We start from the raw sequence: 22,796 nt of genomic DNA on the forward strand, positions 1-22,796 counted from the left end.
TAATTTAGCGAAATAATGACTCAGAATATTTTCACCCTTTATGGTCTCTACACATTGGAACCATTTTCTTTGAAAAAAACTTTGTGTTTTACAAAAATTGCTCTTAGTGTGTAAAGGTATTTGTTTAACAGATACCATAATGTTTTTCAAGTTAGTTCTTGAGTAGCACAATCTTATTCAAGCATTAAAGGATAAATGCAGAAAAAAAATGTTTTTTTTTGTTTTAGAAAAAAAATCCTGGAATCCTTATCAATAAATCGTTTTTTGATACCAAACAGCCTACGATCTAACCGATTTATTAAACATAATATTTTAGACTTTCATTTTTTACTGTATGCTTTTGGAATTGTCAATCGTGGCGAAAGACGAGACTACTTTTCTCATTATCTTTTATAAAAAGCTTTTATTAAAATGTGGCACTCGTCAAAAGCACAACTGCAATTTTTTTATAAAAACATTTTTAAAAATCTGATTTTAAGCATTAGTCAGTTGTAACAAAATATTCAAACCTATAAAAATGTTTTATTCCCATCGAGTTTTCTGATTGGCTGAAGCTTTTAATGATGTAAAGCTCTAACCAATCAATGGTATGAGATTAAAATATTCTATAGCAGAATATTTTCCAGAAGGAGAAATGAAAAACCAGAAACAAATTTAAACTGCCAACGCACAAAAAACTCAAATAGATAAACCGTTGTTTAACCGCTGGACTGTTAAAGAGATCAGTGCAGACAAAGATAAGCTACTGGACTCGAAGAAGTCGAAGAAAGAAGATTGTGAAAAACGGTGTTGGAGAAATATTATATTAGAAAATTGTAAAATAGTGCCCCCATTCCCTCTACGTGCCCTGTGAACATCCTGACCCAATTAATGAACGATTCTCAGAGAACATTTGAAAGACTTGAGTCAGTGTTAGAGAAAAAATTTATATACCGAATGGATGAATAAAGAATGGCTATTTTCTTTTGCTCCACCCACTGATGAAGGCTTGGAAACCGAATCGAAAGCTCTGGAAAAAGTTGATAAGTTTCCCTGAGTGAATTGTATTTTCCCGACGATTTCCAGAATTTCCACCTCGTTAACTATATTACGTCGGCTTGTGTTTTGCAATATAACAATAAATGTTTAATTAAATGTGCATAATGCTTAAATCCTACACAGAAAAAATATTTTGTAAAATGTTCGTAAATATTTGTGAATTCGTATGGGGGAGTTACGAAATGCTCGTGAATCGTATAACCCACAAACAAGTTCGTAAAAGTTTGTACTTTTTTCGCAAACATTGTTCGTAACATGAGCACTTGAAAAAATGTTCGTAAAATATTCATCAGATAAATAAAAATTTACGAACAAATGACAAAATTTTACGAACATTTTTTGTACAAAAAATGCTCGTCAAGTGCTCATGTTACGAACAATGTTTGTGAAAAAGGCACAAACTTTTACGAACTTGTTTGTGGGTTATACGAATCACGAGCATTTCGTAATTCCCCCATATGAATTCACAAACATTTACGAACATATTTACAAAATATTTTTTTCTATGTATGAAGCATCTCCGTTTGACGATTTTTGATTGACCTTCGATTCCGACCTTTTCTTCTTAAGTAGAAAAATTTTTGTTTGAGCTTTTTTAAAGCAAAATTTCTTAGGAATTTCGAAAAAAATATTAAAACGAAGATTAAAAATAATCTCCTTTTAATCGCGTTTTAAGAAACTTTGTTTCTGACATTTTCAACACATTTTGCATTGAAAAAACATTAGTGTGAATTTTTATTAAAGCAATGTGTTATACCAAACGCACAATAACTTTTGTTTGTATACTTGTTTTTAAAATTTTCCATAAGGGAAATCGAGATGACTAGAACTACATTTCATTCAATATCATTGGCAATATCAATAAAATATTTACAAAACAAAGGTTATTTTGCGTTGGGCATTATGCCCAGCGCACAATAATTTTTGTATGTAAACATGTTTTCAAAATTTGCTATGAGAGAGAGCAAGATAACTAGATCTAGATCTCACTCACTCTCATTGAAATGTCAAAAACATGTTTACTAAACAAAAGTTATTGTGCGTTGGGCATTATGTTTAGCGTACAATAACTTTTGTAAACATCTTTTTGACATTTCAATGATAATGAGAGATATCTGAAGCTAGTCATCTCGATCACTGTTATGGGCAATTTCGAAAACATGTTTCCAAATGAATATTATTATACGTCGGAATTTATTTATTTTCCTAATAGGAATTTATTTAAAACCCGGAAATTATTAATAACGGCTCCGACACATCTTTTAGATCAGGAAAATTTCATTAAGTAAAAATTCACTTCTCTTTCTGTCTCAAAAGATGTGCATAACGGCGTTATCACACTTGCACATTAAAATTTTAATGTGATTCACATTAATTGTCCCTTGTGAGCGTCCAAATATGTTATTTGTGTCTTTGAGTCACTTAATATTTGGGGTTTTTCTATTTATTGATAAAGAAGTGGACTTGGCCTGCAAAAATAAGTTTAAATTTACCTAAAGCATAAATATTTTTCACATTAAAAAATTAAAGAGAAAATCTCATTAATTTTTCGCATTAATGCTATAAATCAATTTATATCAAATTTTGTGGGCCAAGTCTACCTTTTTATCAACAAATAGATCAAATTTTGAATATAAAATGATTCAAACACACAAATTACACATTTGGACTCCCACCAGCGACAATTAATGTGAATCATATTAAAATTTTAATGTGCAAGTGTGATAACACAGTAAGTCTATCCTACTATTTCGGTCTCAAAATTGGACTGAACTAAATTTAGTGTGATGTTCAGAATAAGAAGAAGAGTGCGAAAGAGTAGGATAGACATATGTAAAGCTTTAAGAAATGAATGTAAATTTTGACTTTATGAAATTTTACTGACCTAAAAGGTGTGCCGAGGGCATAAAGATTAATTTTCATAAATATTAAACTGTTATCGTGTTCTCTGATATGCTAAAACATTGAACATTTTGAATGTTTACAGGTTCTAATCAATGAGAAGACGCTATCGGACTAAAATATTTCATCAAAATGAATAAGAATAAATACACATAGATATAGTTCTTTATGATGCTGGCAGATCTACTAAATTTAGTGAAATTCAATCGATTGAAATTTTACCTATTATACTTTTTCAATTTAAAATCAGAAATTATTGTTTCTTTCTGTAAAATGAAAATTGAATTTTATGGCGCTGACACACCTTTTCAATTGGGTGAATTTCAACCGATTGAAATTTTACCTCTTACTCTTTCAAAGCGAAATAAAATATATGTGTCTCTTTCTGTGAAATGAAAACTGAAATTGAAATTTCAATTTCAATTGGAATTTCAAATTTCATTTGGCAGAAAGAGACACCTATATCTGATTTTACTTTGAAAGAGTAAGAGGTAAAATTTCATTTGATTTAAATTCACTCAAAGGTGTGCCAGCGCCATTAAATTCAAATTTCAATTTTTATTTGACAGAAAGGAACAATTATATCTCTTTTCAGTTAGAATGAGTAAGAGGAGAAATTTTAAACAATTAAATTTCACTAAATTGGAAAGCTTTGCCAGACCCATTGGAATTAAATACATTTAACAGGGAAATTATAACTACTTAAAAACGATACTCTTTGTCCACATACAACTAAAAATTTGATCTTATGAAATATTTAAATCCCATCACGTTTTCTGATTGGCTAGAGCTTTAAAGCACTCAAAGCTTCAGCCAATCAGAGAACGTGATGGATAAAAATATTTAATGGAATTAAATATTTAAGTACATGTAGACACTATTTGAGAAAAAAGACATTTGGTACCTAAGTCTGTGAAGTATATAGTGGGCAAACAGTTAAAGATATCGACTTGATGTCTTTTGTGATCTCCATTCCTCTAAAGTCGATTTGAAATTTTGTATTTAGGAGTTTTTTATCATACCCAGCTAGCACAGTTAGCTGAAAACAACAGCGTTTTCAACATATTGTTGAGTCGGTCATCAAAAATTTGCTAACTGGTCAGCAATTCTTTAATAAAAAATGCTAACCACTATCTGGCAGTATCTCGCGAGTGTCGTTTTAAAGTTACCAGAATACTTTGGGTAATTTTGCCTTTTAAAATGACTTTTAAATTAGTCAAAGTAGTGTAATGGTTATTTTGCGAAGAATATTGCAGTTTCTCCATCAAATCGCAATCTTCAAGTGATAATTTCCAGAAATATTTCATTTTTTCGGGAAAATATCACTGAAGATCACAATAAGATGAAAGGAAAAAAAATCATTTAAAATTCTCTACATAATATTTGTCTATAAATTCCTAGAAATAAGAAAAATACATGTATTGTGCTGGAAAAGTATATCATGTTGTAACATAAAGAAATGGTTGATATAACCTATAAAAAAGGTATAGATCTGTTTTTTTTTTGGTACATAACAAAAACACTTAACTAGTGAGAGTAATATGGATGATAGTATGTATAATAAACATAAAAACACAAAAGTTCGTGACACTTTATTTCGAGAAAGCAACAACAGAAAATATGATTTACATATAAAATCCACTTAAATAATGATCTTGGTGAAATTGAAAAGGAAACGATATATAAAAAAAAGAAAACACAAGAAATGACTGATGGATGGATTTGGTGAGAGGATTCATTTGGTGCTGAATGGGCTATTGAAGATGAGGATTGTAAGAAAAAGTGTAAGTGTTTGGTGTTTGAAGGAAAGTGTTTTGAATTTTTCTTATAGAAGGAACATTTTTCTTTTTTTTTTTGGAAGAGAATAGCTTTAAGAATTTACCACTGAGATCCGTTATAACAGCTCTCTTTGCATCTTCAGCACTCTCTTTCCGTTTTTCTGTGGATGGCGTATTGATTTCCAGCAGAACAAATTTATCATTTTTCTGTGTCACCACAATATTTTCATTTTCCAGTAGACATCCACTCAGAACATCACCAAAAGTGATGGGTTTCACATCTGAAAAATAGTTTTTACCAATTAGTTTATATTGAACTTTTCACACAGAAATATCACTTAGAATAATATTCTGTTACACAAAAAGAAAAAAAATTATAATAACCCATTACTGATGTGATCTAGTGATAAACTGAAGGAGAATTAGTGGAAAAAGAATTTTAAATAAAATTAAAAAAAAAAACACAAAGCATTATCCAAATGGAATTAAATATTTAATACTTTGAAATATTTCAGTTGAGTCCCGTTCTCTGATTGGCTAGAGCTTTTTCGAAGCTTTGAATGCTCCAAAGTTTTTGACCAATCAGAAAAAGGGGGAGGAAAATATTTTATTGTTATAAATATTTAGTTGTACTCCGTTTTGTTTGGCTAGAACTTGAAAGCGTTGAGAGCCTTTAAAGCTTTAGCGAATAAAAATTTGAAAGCATTCAAAGCTCTAAAAGTTCTATCCAATCAGAGAACTTGAAAACGTTCAAAGCTTTCAAAACGTTTCTGTAAATTTGAGAAAACAAAGCGACAAAAAAATGGCTCACTGAATATTTGACTTCTAGCGAGCTTTCTGATTTATTGAATCTCGAAAGCGTCCTAAAAATTTGACTTTAAAAGCGTTTTCTAATTGGTTGAAGTTTCAAAGCTTTCAGAGCTCTAAAAGTTCTATCCAATCAGAGAACTTGAAAACGTTCAAAGCTTTCAAAACGCTTCTGTCAATCAGAAAAAAAAACAAAGCGACAAAAAAATTTGGCTTACTGAATATTTGACTTCTAGCGCGCTTTCTGATTTATTGAATCTCGAAAGCGTCCTAAAAATTTGACTTTAAAAGCGTTTTCTAATTGGTTGAAGTTTGAAAGCTTTCAAAGCATTCCGGCCAATCAGAGACAACCAAGAGACTAAAATATTTCCCTCGCTAAATATTCAAGTTCCACCTCGTTTTCTGATTGGCTAGAGCGGCTAGAGCTTGACAGCGCCGAAAGCTTTCAAGCTCCAGCCAATCAGAGAACGCTATTGAACTGCACAGAAAAAAAAAATTTTGTAAAAATGTTTGTAAATGTTTGTGAATTCCTATGGGGGAGTTACGAAATGCTCGTGAATCGTATAACTGACAAACAAGTTCGTAAAATGTTGTACTTTTGTCACAAACATTGTTCGTAACATGATCATTTGATGAACATTTTTTGTACTTTAACAAACATTTGTTCGTAAATGTTCGTAAACACACAAAAAATGTTCGTAAAATTTTGTCATTTGTTCGTAAATGTTTGTTTTCCTGTCGAACATTTTACGAACATTTACGAACAAATGACAAAATTTTACGAACATTTTTTGTGTGTTTACGAACATTTACGAACAAATGTTTGTAAAAGTACAAAAAGTGTTCGTCAAATGATCATGTTACGAACAATGTTTGTGAAAAAGTACAAACTTTTGCGAACTTGTTTGTGAGGAATTCACAAACATTTACGAACATTTTTACAAATATTTTTTTCTGTGTGAAATATTTGAAAGAATTGAATATTTAATTAAATATGGATAATGCCAAACACCAAAAAAAATGATAAATGTGAATGATAAGGGAAGAGGGATATTAAGGATCTCCATTGGGACAGAAAAAAAAATCTACACTGTAGAATCGGCATGAGCCCCTGAAAAGGATAATTGAGCAAAAATACTGCCAAAACAGATCATTTTATTGCATTTGTAGGGATGAATATAATAAGAATCAGGACATCGCGTTATCACTTAGACGCTGCCTTATGCTTCAAATTTATATGGGACTTGAGGCTGTGGCGATATTTTGTCACATACGGGCACAAATGGCACTGTTCCGTGGGCTCAATCCCACATTCAAACTTCAAATGTCGCTGCAAATTTTTCTTATAAGTATACATCTTTTGGCAACTCGGACAATTATGCTGATACATTCGATCACGACCACTAATCTCATTCAGATGGGTCTGCGATGTCAGAATCAACAATTTATTCTCAGCCTTCGTCAATTCTGAAAGAAAATAATGATGATCTTGTTAGTTTAAAAAATACCCTTAAAAAAAATAAAAATAGAGAAAAATAGATCCAAATTTAAATCAGAACTACCAAAGCTCTAATCTTTTGCCCAAAAAAAGATAGAAGCGCAAGAGATAAAGAGACAAAATTTTGCTGCTTTCTCAATTATTTTTTTCTCATCTCAAAAATCAGGAAAAAAATTACAGTACAATGTATCGTTACTAAAAAAAAAACAAGTCTCTCAAGAGGTTTAGTACATAGCACTTTTGCCTCAACGATCAATGATCGCGCATGATCATGAACCAAGATTTGAATGTTTTTTCAAAATATGTCCCTGCAATTGATTGTTTCTCTTGAATTTCACTGCACAGAACGAACACTGAAACTGTGGCTCTTTTCCACATTCATATCTAAAATGTCTCTTCATATTTTTCACCAGTGTAAACCTCGTTCCACACTGTGGGCACGGATATCTCCTCCTGCTGTCCGCTGTATCCTCCTCACTCCCCATTCCGTACATCCTGTCCTTCCCATCCCCCTTCAAATCCTCACTGTTAACACTGCTCTCCTCAACGGCATTGTACATGTAGTTATAGAGATTCCCACCACTCACGATCGTCCCAGACTGCGCCAGAGCAAAACCCTGCGCCGTATACGTTCCACTGGCCGACGGATAGGTGGTCCGATTCGATGGTCCAGCATCGTACATGAAGTCATCGCAAAGATTGATGTACTCTCCTTGAAATTGACCATCTGCAATACAGACAAAAAACATTCACAGATATGGCAATTGTCCCCAAGATCAACTTCAATACAATTAGTAAAAAAATATATATATTTAATTTAAATAAATAATAATTCTAGACATATTCCCTTAACTAAAGCCTTCTCTTCTATCTCTGACTATCGAAAGACTACAGAGAACCCAGGTTATATTTGAAAAAGTGGAATCAATTACAAGATCGATGGATTACATTTTCTGCAATAGACGATCGCCTGATGATCACTTACTGCGTTCATACGATGAAAAGGGGCGTGGCCAAAATTCACCACTGCACAGACACCCAACCACTGGCGCCATCTTTCGAACTTATCAAAATTTTAACACATTGGCTCAAAAATTTGATTTTTTCCCTCTGTTCCTTTCCATTGGGAAGTGACATTAGCTGTGTAAAATGCAACCAGTTTTAGTGTACATTTTTTCCTGTTTTCGTACACTTTTCACGAGATATCTCCAAAACTACGTAGGTTGCCAATTTGGAGTTTTCGGTTGCTTATTCCATATTAAATTGACTTTTATTTTATATTTGTATTATTTTCTAAATCATTCTGCAATAGCAGAAAACAGCCAATAAACTCAAAAGTTTTTTCGGCACGCTATAGAAACACACGGGAAACATAGGAAACGTCATGCCCCTGTCTGAAACAGTGAGGAAATCTCAAATACAGTAGACTCTCTCTCAATCGGGAATGTGGGGCAAAATGTCATCCGGTTTAGCGATAGAATTGAGCGTCAAAGCCTTTGTAAATTCCACAAAAAGCGCTCAATTATAAAAAAAATCACGATAAAATAGGAAGAACTACAGCGAATTTGAGCGAATTAGCTTCATAATTAAACGTGAAAATTGTCAACAAAATTTTTCGTCCAATTGAAAAAGAACCGTTTGAGCGAGAGTCTACTGTATTTCAAGTTAGAAATGATTCCAAGTTATCCCACTTTAATCAATTTGGCGATTGCATGATTTATAACTCGAAATTTAGCCATAGACTATGCCAAATATCACGTTTCGCACACCATTTCCCCTTAACACTAACCTACAAAACCTACCAACCATTTATGGTCGTTTTTCTGTCAAATGAGAAACTGCGATAGAGTAGGATACTCAACAAATTTTTCTTGGAAAAGAAGAAAAAAATTAAAATTTAAACACTGAAAAATATATTTAATAGCATATCTTAAGAAATTCATAAGGTTTGATAGTGACATTGTACCGTTTAAATATGTATTAATTTTAAACAGGTCACTTTGACCGGGTCTTGGTAGGTTTAGTATTAATCGGAGACACTTTTCCACTTATATCTGAGACACAAAGCACCTTTGTTTAGAAAAGTGGAGAGTGTCTCGGATAAAAGGGAAATGATTTGGTGCATTGGCTAATTTGAATTCTTCACGACTAATAGTCTGATTATAATACTAAAATCGCAGAAGTGAGTTAATAGCAACTATTTATAATACCAATTTTACCAATAAACTCTTTCCTATTAGTGTGAAGGGAACAGCTACTGACACTTTAAAAACTCATGTCAGGATTTATTGACACCCTACTCTGTATCATTTGGATTACGAAATTCGAACACTTATTCTTATCGGAAAACAAAGATTAATCAAAAAACGTTATATTACTTAGATTTTATTGGATGCATTAAACAAATTTGAACATTTTGACAAAAGTGTCAATAGCGGTTCCCTGTCGAACAGGTGTTCCTTCGAACCTAGGTTTTTTTATATAAATGATCGGTAGTTACACTAATGTTCGATCCTTAATCGAATCGTGAAAAACAAAGAAGAAATCAAGGTAGAGGAGATCCAGCTACAAAACTTACTAAGAATCTGAGTAGAGAAAAATTAGAGTAAAATTAGAAAGATCCAATGCACAAAAAAAATAGATTATCTTCGGACAGATCCCAAATAGCTGACTGTCATAAAAATATAAATTTCTCTAGGTTTTTTCTAAAACCGTTAAATTGAAACTCTGTTAAAGTCCTAAATAAGATAAAACCCTTAAGCTTTAAAAAAATCATTTAATAAAGCGTAAAAGTTTACTTTGAGAAATTTTCCAAAAGTATAGAATTCTTTTGTTACATGTATTATCGATCGAAGTGACAAGTCATATGATTTTCTCACGTAACGAATTTCGAAATTACGAATCTGCAACATAGTGGTGCGTTGAGTAAAAAAAAAGATCGTATATCAAATAAAACATAGGCTTTATTTGAAAATGATAAATCATTTCATTCTAAAATGTTTTGGAATCACTGACTTCTTTTGTCACGAGACATTTTTCGTATTTTCGAAAGTTTTCATAAGTGTTTTTGGAATTTTCGTGACAATTTTCACACTGTTTTAAATTTATTTCGAAGAAGAATTATTTTGAGCCAAAAAAATCGAAGTAAAATAGGAGATTACAGTTTAGAGGTACTTCTTGTCACGCTTCCAAAAAAGGCGTGGCCAAAGTGCAGTTTTAATTGGTTTTGGTCACGACTTGAAAAGAGCCTTGCAAGCAATACATTGTTTGCAACGAATACAGATATAAAGTAAATGCAGTTCAGTTGCTGATACTACGGATGACAGTTGAATCTTGGCCACGCCTCAGAAATAGGTGTGGCCAAAAATGCAATACAATTTACGACTTTAGGCACCATAAGTTCAACCTGACATACAATCGGAAGCATCAGCAACTGGACTGTCTGCATTTCCTTTGTATCTGCAACCGATACGTCGTTTGCAACGAATACAGATCGTCTCTTCAAAATGAAAGTGTTTTAACTTAATTTTCTTTGTATCTGCAATTGTAGCCAAGTACACATCACCAGATCAACCACAGTCGTATTTATATTTCTTTTGTGTCAGCATTTCACGCAAGAGTCGGCGTCTGTATCCTAGTTTGCACCAAATGCAGACACAAAACAAATCGTCAGTTGAATCAGCATTTGTTGTAACTTCCTCATTGCCTCATCAGTGTGGCAATACACGCAATATACAAGAACTGCTGATGAGGTGATGAGGAAGTTACGACAATTGCTGATCCAACTGACGAAATGCAGATACGACAAGGGGGTCGTTGCAATCGACGAAATGTGATACAAAGCAAATGCACTTAGAACAGTTTCATTTTGAGAAGACGAGGTACAAAGAAAACGCATAAGGCCCAGTTGCTGATCCTACCAACGTCCGCTGCCTTTTGGCCACGCCTCAGAAATGGGCGTGCCCAAAAATGCAATGCTGCTCGTTAGTTTCTTACGATAGGGCAAGACGTGGCACCGTGAGTTCTGGCTGATATACCGTCGATTGGATCAGTTAGTGGACTATCTGCAAGCAATGCAGATACAAAGCAAATGCAGATAGCTCAGTTGCCGGACCAACCGACGCCCGTTGCCTTTTGGCCACGCCTAAGAAGTAGGCGTGGTCTAAAGGACAATGCTGCTCAAGAGTTAATGTTGGCGTACTGTCTGTAGGATCAGTAACTGGACTATCTTCATTTCCTTTGTATCTGCAAGCGATGAAGATACAAAGCAATTGCAGATAGCACAGTTACTGATCCGACCAACGACCGTTGCCTTTCAGCCACGCCTCTGAAATGGGCATTGCAAACGATCGGTCACTTGCAAAAAATACAGATACAAAGCAAATGCACTTAGAACAGTTTCATTTTGAGGAGATGAGATACAAGGCAAATGTATATAGCCCAGTTGGTAATTCAATTGATGCCCGTTGCCTTTTGGCCAGCCTGAGAAGTAGGCGTGGCCAAAAGAGCAACGCTGCTCAACAGTTTATTCCACTAGTGCCATTTCGTGCTTTATGTAAGCCCAAAAGATGGCGCCATAACATCAAGTTGCCGTTTGGCCACGCCTCAAAAATAGGCGTGGTCAAAAATGCAATGCAGCTCACCAGTTTTAATTCTGTCATTTTGTGCAGTGTTTCAAATTGAACCTCTCCCCTCTTCACCGTATAACCGGGTTAGTGGGATTCGGTAAAGTGCTTGAGTAGGGATTCCTTGAAGATACACCCAAAAGCACAGAGATGACACTTGAACATTGTATTTCTTGCACTTGTCTTGGCTGATCTGCCATATCTCTGATACGAGATCACTTCACGCTCAGCCAGATCTTCTTCCACTTCGATCACATCGCACATTTCCTCCTGAACTGTCTCCAGAACAACATTTTCTGCCATATCCATCTCTGGGGTGATTTTCTTAAAAGCCAAGTATTCAATCTCAATGGGTTCATCATCTAAAAAGAAACCAAAAAAGACCAAAAACTGTTAGTTAACGCCATCTTCTGGACATTTGAAACAAACCCAGAATCCTCCCGAAAAAAATAGGAACCGGACAAGAAAACAGCATTTTTTGCGGTTTGAAAAAAAGAAATTCTATGTTAGTTTTATTTTTGGGAATTTTTTACTCAAAAAAAATTTTTTTTTAAGATTCTTTTCAGCTTAAATACTAAGGTTCTCTTTGCCATGTGTTCTCTGGGCCTTTGGCTTTCGACGCTTCCGGGACTCGGGAAAATGCGTGTAGGTGTGCAATTTGAGATTATCCTTCCGTTTGCAGTGATAGTCACACATTGGGCACTTGAATAGCATTTTCGGTCCTGTGTATTCACATTCAAAATTCCGATGACGCTGCAAACTCTTCAGCGACATATAAGTCTTTCCACAATCAATGCAGCAAAATCGAACTGCAACTGAAAATGCAAATACAATTTGTTACACACAAAATTACACAATTTTTGGCAAAACTACACAGACTTTTTAACTTTTTTTTTGTCTTTTTAGCCACTCAACTATTGTCTAATCCATCAGCTCATTCAGCAAATCCAAAAAAATAAAATCAAATAAATTTTCTATATACAAAACTAATTTGAAAAAATTAATTTAAAAAAAAAATACATCAACAGAAATTACAGATATAACAATTTTTTTTGTACTCTATCAAAAATATATTTTTCTCCAAAACAAAAAAATGTCAGCTTTCCCTGGAGCTTTTTTTCTCAATCCTGATGCGTCTTTTTTTTTTAAATCTCGCTTCTCATTGCATCTCTTAATCCCCATGAATCGTCCAATCTAAAATATTTATAGAAATTCATGTTAATATGGATTAAAAATCAAAAAAATAACTTTTCAACTAATTTTTTTTTCTTCTTTCGAATTAAAACCCAAATCTTATGCACAAAAATTTATTGTTACAGAAATCATCGGCTCTTTTTTTCATAGAAAATCTTTTTTTCTTTCTTTTAATCAAAACATCTCTCTACACAAAAAAAAATCAAGACTTTGAAGAATGTTTCGTTTTCTTTTTAAATTAACACAAAAAAAATTTATCATCTAACATTTAAGGTAACTTATTTTCAATTACAAAATATATATAAAAAATATCATTTGTCTTTTTGTCATGTTTCTTTTTCTTTTTTTTTTTTTGTTGGAGAAATATTCTCCGAATGGTATAAATGCATTTTTCTATGGCTTGAGTGTCTTTTTTTGTCTTTGTATTCAATTTTTCTTTTGCAAAAAATCACTTATTACAAATAAATATAAATATCTTATAGGGAAAAAAAGTCGCTAGTAATATAGAAAATATTAAGAAATATTAAAAGAGAAAAATTGAAAAAATAAAACACGCACACTTAAAAGGAATGAAAAAAAAAATCACTTAAAAATATAAAAAGTCAAATCTTGAGAGAGACAATACTAAAACTTATCAACTAGAAATGAGATTTATTTAAAAAAAAAAAATACTAGAATAATCGACTGACAAAAATGAGAAGATAGGGGAGGTTTTCAGGCTTCGCACACTTCATATTTTTCTCATATTTCTTCAATGGATCTGACCTTGTCAAACATTTCCTGAAAAAAAGTCAAATTCATTAGGGTAAATTAAGCTAAATCAGAACCTGCTCTAAATGGAATTTTTTCACTACTCTAAATGGAAACGTCACTGTTTTCATGATAAATACAGTACTTAATTACTATATTTATATATTTTCTATACCACAGTTTTATTATTTAGTTAATTTTGTTCCAAATAAAGCGAAAATTCATTCATATTCACAAATTTTAATTTGTTAATTTATCAGAAAAATTAAAAGTGTACCTTTTCACTATTGAATTTTTCATCGATCGACCATGTTTTCCAATGAAAAACACAATAAAGTGAATGTTGTTTATTCGTTTTGTTTAATATTTATGTCATATTTATGGCTAATTTTCAGGGGCATGACATTTCCTATGATTCCCATATGTTTCTAGGGTGCCGAAAAATATTAGCAAAAAATACTAATACAAAATAAAAGCCAATTTAACAACGAAGAGGCAACCGAAAACCCTAAATTGGCAACCTACGTAGTTTTGGAGATATCTCGTGACATATGTACGAAAACAGGGAAAAAATTACACTAAAACCGGTCGCATTTTTCAAAGGTAATGTCACCCCCTGCTAATTTTAGTTAAATAAAGTGCTAATCTTTATTATTAACGCGGTACGTGAAGTTTTCTAATGCAATAATTACCTTTTTTGTGAACAAAGTTTGTTTTAAAGTGTCTGCAAATGCTTCAATAGGAAACCCCGGATATATGATTTGTTTTGGGAGAGATTTTTTTTATTGTTTTAGATGGGAAAGGTGAAAAGAGCAGGAATAAGAACAAATCCTGCACTCAGGAGCAACTCAACAAGGTTTTGGAAGCCTTACACTGTTTGTCTCCAATTAGAAACTTCCCTTGTCTCCAATTAGAAACATCCCTTGTCTCCATTTGGGCTAATTTGTTTAAAATAGAAGCATTTTACACTCACGTATTTTTCTTGTATTTAAGAAGTTTTCAAATTATATCTAAAGAATTTTCACTAAACAGTAACATTCTAGAAGAGTTAAGGAGCATATTTATGTAATTCTCTTCAAAAAAATTTAAACTTAATGTGTTGAATCTTCTGTCAAAGTTAAAGCGTCTGGAAATGGTTTTGAATTAGGACATTTACCCTAATGTGGAATATGAGAAAAATATGAAGTGTTCGAAGCTAGAATGACTGTGTACGAAGCTTGAAAGCCATCCCCCATTCCTCAAAAATACTGATAAAATTAGAGATTTGTGATTGTAGGGCCTTCTTTTTTTTTCTTTAAAAAAATAAAATCTTATTCATCTCATAGAAATACTTTTCAAAAAAAACCTTTGTCATCATTGAGACTTTTTTTCTCGTTTAAAAAACTTTCAAATAGAAAAATATCATCTCAAAAATTGAGATAGATTTCTCTTTGTCTTAAAATTCTAATTTTTAAAGTATTTTTTTCTTTTGTTCATTTTTTTTTCAATAGAATATATATAGTTTAAAAAATATTATATAGTTTTTTTTTCTTGTTAAAAAATGTGAAAAACTTTGATGTGGAAAAATAGCCTTGGCAGGAAAGTTACTGCATGTCATTTGGTACAAATTTCTGTGGTTGCGTTGAGCTCCCCAATTGGGGATTTTTAATGGTAGCCGATGGTAATTCGGCCGTCTTAAATTGTATATTCATCTTCATTTGAAAATCCTCCGGTAATGGCGATGGGACATTCTTACGTTTTGACTTAATGATCAATGGTGTCGAGGCAGATGATATTGGTGGTGTTGATTGCTGCAAACGTTGTTGTTGTTGCTTACTCAAAATCCCACCAGCAGAAAATTTGTCAAAATTCATCAAACGATTGTAAATCTCAATACTATCAGCCAATGTTGCACCCTCCGTAGCTGCCATCGAATCATCCTTCTTGGTCAAACCACCAATTGAGAATTTTTCAAAATTCATCAAACGATTGTAAATCTCCATATTTTCATCCAATTGCGGAGCCGACACCTCACCACCAGCCGGTGGTGGCTCCTTCTTTGGCACAATCAAACTTATGGCACGATTGTACATCTCCATATCCTCCTGCATACTCCCATTATTCATCCCACTACCACCACCACCCTCATTCCCAGACGAATTTCCCGTTGATTCCATCTTTGGCGTCACAATACCATGCTTGGAGTTCAGATGACGCACCAAATGATATTTCCGGCGAAATTTCGACGGACACAGTGAACAATTGAATCTCGGCGGAATACCAATGCACTCATCGCGCATATGGCGCTGCAAATGGCGCTTTCGCAGATAACTCTTGTCACAAACATTGCAAAAGAATCGCTGAGATTCTGGGTCATTGTTTAAAAACTGTAAGTTCGGTGTACATGTCAATTCTTCTGCAATTAGAAGTGAAAAAAGGAAAAAAACAAAACTGTATCATTTTGTGTGTGAACGGTGTATTTGTGTATCTCTTTAATTTTTTTTCTTTAAATTTCATTACAAGCAATTTTTTGAAAAACAAAAACAAAAATAATTTGCATTTACTTCACAAAAATAAAATTTAAAGCCAAAAAAAAATATCAAAAAAAATCTAAAACAGTGTAATCGTGTTTCCAAAAGCACAATGGCAAAAATAAAATTCAAAAATAAATATAGGCATCAATCTGTCAATAAAACAATTGTAAATAAAATCAAAAATTAAAATTTTGTATTGTAAAATGCCCAACGCACAATAACTTTTGTTTGTAAGCATCTTTTCAGAATTTCCTATGAGAGAGAGCGAGATGACTAGATCTATGTTTCATTCACTCTCACTGAAATGTCAAAAACATGTTTACAAAACAAAGGTTATTGTGCGTTGGTCATAATGCCCAACGGACAATAAATTTTGTTTGTAAACATGTTTTCAAAATTTCCTATGAGAGAGAGCGAGATGACTAGATCTACATCTCATTCACTCTCATTGAAATTTCAAAAACATATTTACAAAACAAAACTTATTGTACGTTGAGCATAATGCCCAAGGCACAATAAATTTTGTTTTGTAAACATGTTTTTGACATTGAAATGACAGCGAGTAAGATCTATCAATCTAGTCATCTCGCTCACTCTCATAGGCAGTTCCGAAAACATATTTACAAAACAAAGGTTATTGTGCATTGGGCATAATGTTCAGAGCACAATAACTTTTGTTTGTAAATATGTTTTCAAAATTTCCTATGAGAGTAAGCGAGATGATTAGATCTTGTAAGTCTTCTAAATGTAGTCATCTCGCTCATCTCGCGCAAGCAGTTCCCAAAACATGTTTACACAACTCAAAAGTTAATGTTCATTAAGCATAATAAATGTATCTAAATAAAGCTAAAAATAATTATATATGGTAAGTGAAGGTATGTATCGCCTATAATCGTAGGATCATCACATCAAAATAGAATGACTTTTTGAAAATATTAATCGCTTTTAACGAAGTATCTTTCGTAACACGTGTTCCATCAGTAACTAATGAAAGACATTTTGCAATAGTAGAGTTATGGCATTTACACACTAGAAGTAATTTTCATCAAAAATTGCCTTTTAAAATATAATTACATTTATGGCAGCAGTGATAGTGGAAATTTTATTTAAAAAATATTTTTTTAGTAGCTCCTAGTGTGCAGGCGCCTTTAGGAATAATTTTCAAAAATAAAAATTTTATTTTAGAGTGACGATCTTGCCTTCATGGGCGATACATCCTTCACGAACTTTAGAAATCCAATAAACAATGAGAAATTTTCCACTAACTTTTCAGAACTTGGTTAAACCTTTGAAAGATACCAAAAAGCTCAAATGATTTCTAGGACTGTCTTTTACCATCGCATTTTGGCTGAAGCTTTAACAAGTTACAAGTTCTACTTGTAACTAGATGAGCTTGAACTAACACAAAACTTGAATGCTTTAGCCAATCACGCATTATGGGTTTTTTTTATAATAAATATTGAATTAAATGTATCTCTCTCTGTATCTATTTAGGATTTTGAAATCTTCGGAAACTGTGTTAAACCTTTCGTCTGAAGGCCACTTCAAAAAAAAAAAAAACATTACAGAGTCCGCTCTCTTATTTGGATCTAAGTTATTCGGATGATATCTCGACGGTTTCATTTAAAATTGTAGTTTACATAGTGAAAACCTTTTGGGTAATTATACCAAATTTCGGCATAGTTGCAAGCAAACACCAAAGTCTTAAATTAGAAATGTAATATTTTTTAATACAAATTGATTTTTTGTTACTTTTTTTTAAGGAGTGTTGCTTGAAATCTTTTAGATAGTTTATCATCCTTGTTTCCTCTAAAATCATTCTTAATACATTTTAAAATGAATAAAAATATAGACATAGCTTTGTGTAATATTTCGGCCACCTTGATTCACATAGTTCCTTGCCCTTCCGGAATTTTTCCAAAGTCTTTTTACATCATCTCGTTCATAGAAGCGACATCTTTTGTTCCTTTTGCATTATATAATCTCTGGAGTAAGAAAAAACTAAAAATTTATGGAAATTTGAGGAACAAAAGTAGTGGCCGAAATTGCAAGCTGGTCGAAATTTGGTACAATTACCCTAAATCCGTAAGCTTTTGTTTATTAAATGGATTATGAAAACGAAGAATTGGCTAATAATATCTTTCAATTTTTGTTTCTTTGAATCCTTTATTATAATCCTAAGAAAACATTTTTAAAAAAAAATCTTGTATTTATTGTAATATTTATTTTAAAGATGTTGAACAAATTCAAAAAATCATCCGAATAATCCGAGTAAGACAGTAGACAATGTTCTGAATATCCTGAACAAGGGGAAAACTATAAAAGTCAAAAACATATTGGCATCTCAAGCGTAATTCAATGCTTATTCTGGTCAAAAATATATACGCCTCTTATTATAATGAATTGTACATAGAAATACATTTGTAAAATAGTTGGTAAATGTTTGTGAATTCCCACTGGAGACTTACTTTGAAAGTTAGGCGCATTTGAAATTGGGATTTTTCACCTATTTTTAAACAAAATTGAGCCTTATCATTACGTAATTAAGCTGCACAAACAGATTGAGAAGCTAAATTATATTATGATATGTCTCAATTTTATTTAAAAATAGGTGAAAAATCCGAATTTCAAAACTGTTCCTATTCAAAGGTACTTCACTTCTCCCTATAGGAATTTATTAATTCATAAGAATTCTTGCTGCAATTTGATACGATTCAGAACATTCTGAATAGCCGAAAATCCGTTCAATATTAAATATAAAGCTATCAAAAACATTTTAGCATTGTTCGATGTAGTCCAAAGTTTAACCAAGTTCTCAAAAGCAGTTGTAAAAATTCATAAATTGTTAGTTGGATTCCTTCATAATTATTTAGCTTTAAGTATAATCGACTTGTAATCAAATATTTAATAACAAAAAATCCTTTAGTCCCAAATTGTTTTCTGATTGGCTAAAACTTTAAAGGCTTTCAAGCTATAGCCAATCAAAACCCGCGATGAACTAAAATATTTTATAAAATTAAATATCTAATTACAAGTAGGTAATGCTTTATTTTTAAACCTTTATACCAAATTTTAATTTTTAATTTATTATTTTCTTCATTTTAGGCTGCAATTCTCCCTTCAAAATCTTTTTATTTTTGTAAATGAATAAGTTTCCTTTTATCAAAAAAAACTCAAATAATTTAGATTTTTAAATAGATCATTTTAAACTATTTATGTTTCATGTAAATATATTATTTAAAAAAAAACATATCTATACAGTACTGTCTCTCTCTATGCATAATGCACAACGTACAATAATTTTTGTTTAGTAAACATGTTTTTGACGTTTCAATGAGAGTGAGTGAGATCTAAATCTAGTCATCTCGCTCATTCTCATGGGAAATTTTAAAAACATATTTACAAACAAAAGTTATTGTGCGCTGGTCATAACGTGCCGATGCACAGCTTTTGTGTCGGTTGCATTCAAAATCAATTTGTTTACATTTTGACAAAGTAAATAAAGGAAATTATTTTCTTGGTAACTAATTTTCTCGTTTTTAATTAATTTTATTTTTTTCTGTCTCACATTATAGTTAAAATAACACGGGAAATTCTACAAAAATAAAAAAATAATAATTTATTAAAAGAAAGAAAAAATACCGTTAGGAATTTCAAAAAAAGTTGTGCATATTCAGAAGTAGAACTGTCAAAAAAAAGTACCCAAACTATGCATATAGAGACAAAACTGTATTTTTGTTTTTCAGGGCTATAAAAATGTGTAACAATTTGGATGGATTGTACAGTAAACTATCTCAGCATTAAATTTCTGAGTCCAATGTAACAAACTATGTCTGTCTTTTAATTTAAAAAAAAATGTACAATCTCTAATAGGGTCCCCTTTGGAATAATTAGGTCCCCTTTGAAATAGGGCTTTTTTCCCATGATTTTTAAATGGAACTGAGCCTAATTAAACAGTAATTTGAATTCAGAATTTATTTAGTCCAGTTCCACATAAAAATAGCAGAAAAAGCTCTTTTTCAAAAGTGCCCCACTGTCCCCTAATCCTAGAAGTTTTCAGTATTTTTTAAAATTTCTACTGACTAGAAAATAAAGGATAATCTGCATTCTGTGCAATGTCCACAAATAAATATTTAATAATTTAAAATATAACATTTCCATTGAGTTCTCTGATTTGCTGAAGCTTAAAAGCGTTTTAAAGGCCTCAGCCAATCAGAGGACACTTTTGAGTAAAATATTTTATTGGATTAAATATTTATTTAATTGTAGGTAGGGGAAAGTAGTCTCTCTTCGAACGTTCATGCCTTCGAATAATGTGAATTTTCTTTTAGTTTTCCTGAGAGACTTACACAATTCTATTAAATATTAGTTGGATTATCATCAATTGTTCATAATTCCAAGATAATTTAGTGTGAATCTCTTATGGCCTCTATACACTAGGAGAAATTTCTTTAAAAAAAAATGCCTTTTTAAAGAAAATATCCTCTAGCCTTGTAGGCAGAAACGTCAGGATTTTTTAAAAAATGAAATTTTTGACGAAAATTGCTTAGTAGACATCATTATACGAAAAATAAATAAATTCACATTATTCGAAGACATAAAACGTTCAAAGAGAGAGCACTTTCCCCTAATGATTTATTCTAATTCTTAGTTAATTAATTAATTTCCTTCTCTAAAATAATTTTATTTGAAGTCGAAAAAAATCTTTTCACTTTGCAAAAAAAAAGAAGTTTTGAAGGTAAAAAATTGCTGCCTTTATTGTCAGATTAGCGGATAAATTTTGTCAAATAAATGTTCAAATACAAAAATAAATAAATAAATTTAACTAATCATATCTCTTTCTACGGCAAAACTCAATGGTACTCTGCTCAAAAAACAAAATAATAAAAAACGTGCAGTCAAATCAATCTAACAAATAAATAAACCTAACAATTATTTTATCTTTTGTCAAATTTTAATAAATTAAATAAAGAAACTACTTTAACAAAAAATGTGTGTCTGTTTTGACCCATATTTCTTGCAATTTTTCGCAACAAGGGACCAAGAAAGGGAGGGAAGACAAATTCGACAAATTCGCTGAAACAGAAGCTTTTCCAGTTTCTCTTTTTTTTTTGGGAGGAGGTTTTGTAAAGCAATTGATAACACATTGATTTCTTTCAAGAATATTTTTCTTTATTAAATTACTAAAATCTCTTTTTTGTTCAATATAATTTCTTTTTCTTTTTTTGTCTTTTTACACCTTTTGGACTATTAAGCATCTTTTTTGTTTTGTAGGCTCACAATTTCCTATGAATTCCATGTTTATGCCTCAAATGCAATTTCAAATCGTACTTCCACGTGCAGACAAATGAGCAGAGATTGCACGTGTAGTGGGTGACTTTGGCTGGTGGCTTTTTGCCCATGGCAACTGTTGGTGATGTCAAAGGACCTGCATATACATTACGATCAACTATGCATTCATTGCAGCTCCCAGTCATTGTGCAACATTTATACATTGGCCTTATCGTCACTTCAGGCTCAAAGGCTGGCCCTAATGCATCTGAAAGTATTTGGTAACAAGTGCAATCTTTGAAATTTTGGCTGCCCTTTCGAATTTTTCCACGATTTTTCTCTCATTTTTTTTTTAATTACAATATTTTTGTGTCCTTTTTCCAGTGTATTCTCTTTTTTTTCTTGCGAAATTAATAATCAATTTAAAAAAAAATTAGAAAATGTTAGAATTTTTGCAATCCAAAAAAAAGTACCCATTTTTAATTAAAATTGCCATTGTTACGTTCCCAATTCCAAGAAATAAAAAGAAACCTTATCACAGAGATTAAGATGCCACAATTACCTAAGTTTGAAGTCTTTATTTAATTCATCAATCAGGAAAAATTCCAAGATACATTTTTTTTGTTTCTTTAAATTCATAATGGGAAATTCTTAAATCTAAAACAGAGAGAATTATTTTCCTTGTGAAAATCTCTTTCCAAGTTCACTTTGGCACACATTTTTTTTGTCTCTCTCTCTTTCTCTCTCTCTCTAAAATTCAATAAAGTTCATTTGAAATGTAGGGAAAAGTGCTGTCCCTTCGAACGTTCATGCCTTCGAATAATGTGAATTTCTTTTGGTTTTCGGAAGAGATTTACACTAAATTATCACGGAATTATCAACAATTGATGATAAGCCAACTAATATTTAATAGAAATGTGTAGGGTAAGTGTGCCAAATTTCGGCATAGTTGCATGAAAGCGCCAAAGTCTCAAGTTTGAAATGTAATATATTTAATAGAAATTGATTTTTTTTTTCATTCCTTCTACTTAAGGAGTATTGCTTAGAACCTTGTAGACAGTTTATTGTCTTTATTTACTTTAAAATCATTCTTAATACATTTTAAAATAAATAAAAATGTAGACATAGCTTTGGTGCCCTATTTCGGCCACCTTCATATTCATAGTTCCTTGCCCTTCGGAAATTCTTCCAATGTCTTTTTCACGTCATCTCGTTTATCGAATCTACATTTTTTGTTATTCTTTTGCATTGTATAATCTCTAGAGTATGTAAAAACTAAAAATTCATGAAAATTCGAGGAACAAAAAAAGTGGCCGGAATTGCAAGCTGGTCGGAATTTGGCACACCTACCCTAAGTCTCTTAGGAAAACTTAAAGAAAATTCATATTATTCGAAGGCATGAACGTTCAAAGGGAGAGTA

General features: G+C 31.9%; 2 protein-coding genes across 20 annotated transcripts in view; both read right to left on the reverse strand.

Moving 5' to 3' along the window:
• Positions 1-22,796, reverse strand: part of LOC129804580 (longitudinals lacking protein, isoforms F/I/K/T-like) — a 150,251-nt gene that overhangs the window by 92,892 nt on the left and 34,563 nt on the right. For 5 of the 18 annotated variants that reach the window (XM_055852011.1, XM_055852007.1, XM_055852012.1 and 2 more), the window contains one exon: positions 4,823-4,999. The exons of 10 other annotated variants lie outside the window; for them this stretch is intronic. In XM_055852011.1, the coding sequence (XP_055707986.1) occupies positions 4,823-4,999 (177 nt within the window). Of the gene's footprint in view, positions 1-4,822; positions 5,000-13,502; positions 15,988-22,796 lie in introns of those variants that run through there. 3 more of the 18 variants (XM_055852018.1, XM_055852017.1, XM_055852019.1) reach the window with 1 other exon arrangement.
• Positions 7,146-11,734, reverse strand: LOC129804588 (probable transcription factor Ken). Of its 2 annotated transcripts, none has more exons than XM_055852070.1 (2): positions 11,667-11,734; positions 7,146-7,750 (listed from the first exon to the last, which is right to left on the reverse strand). In XM_055852070.1, the coding sequence occupies exon 2, from the start codon at positions 7,704-7,706 to the stop codon at positions 7,293-7,295; it is 414 nt and encodes a 137-aa protein (XP_055708045.1). In that variant the 5' UTR covers positions 7,707-7,750; positions 11,667-11,734; the 3' UTR covers positions 7,146-7,292. The 2 variants fall into 2 exon arrangements, with proteins under 2 accessions (XP_055708045.1, XP_055708044.1); XM_055852069.1 differs by lacking the exon at positions 11,667-11,734 and adding an exon at positions 7,972-8,393.

This window comes from Phlebotomus papatasi, chromosome 2 (genome assembly GCF_024763615.1).
Source record: "Phlebotomus papatasi isolate M1 chromosome 2, Ppap_2.1, whole genome shotgun sequence".
Taxonomy (NCBI): Eukaryota; Metazoa; Arthropoda; class Insecta; order Diptera; family Psychodidae; genus Phlebotomus; species Phlebotomus papatasi.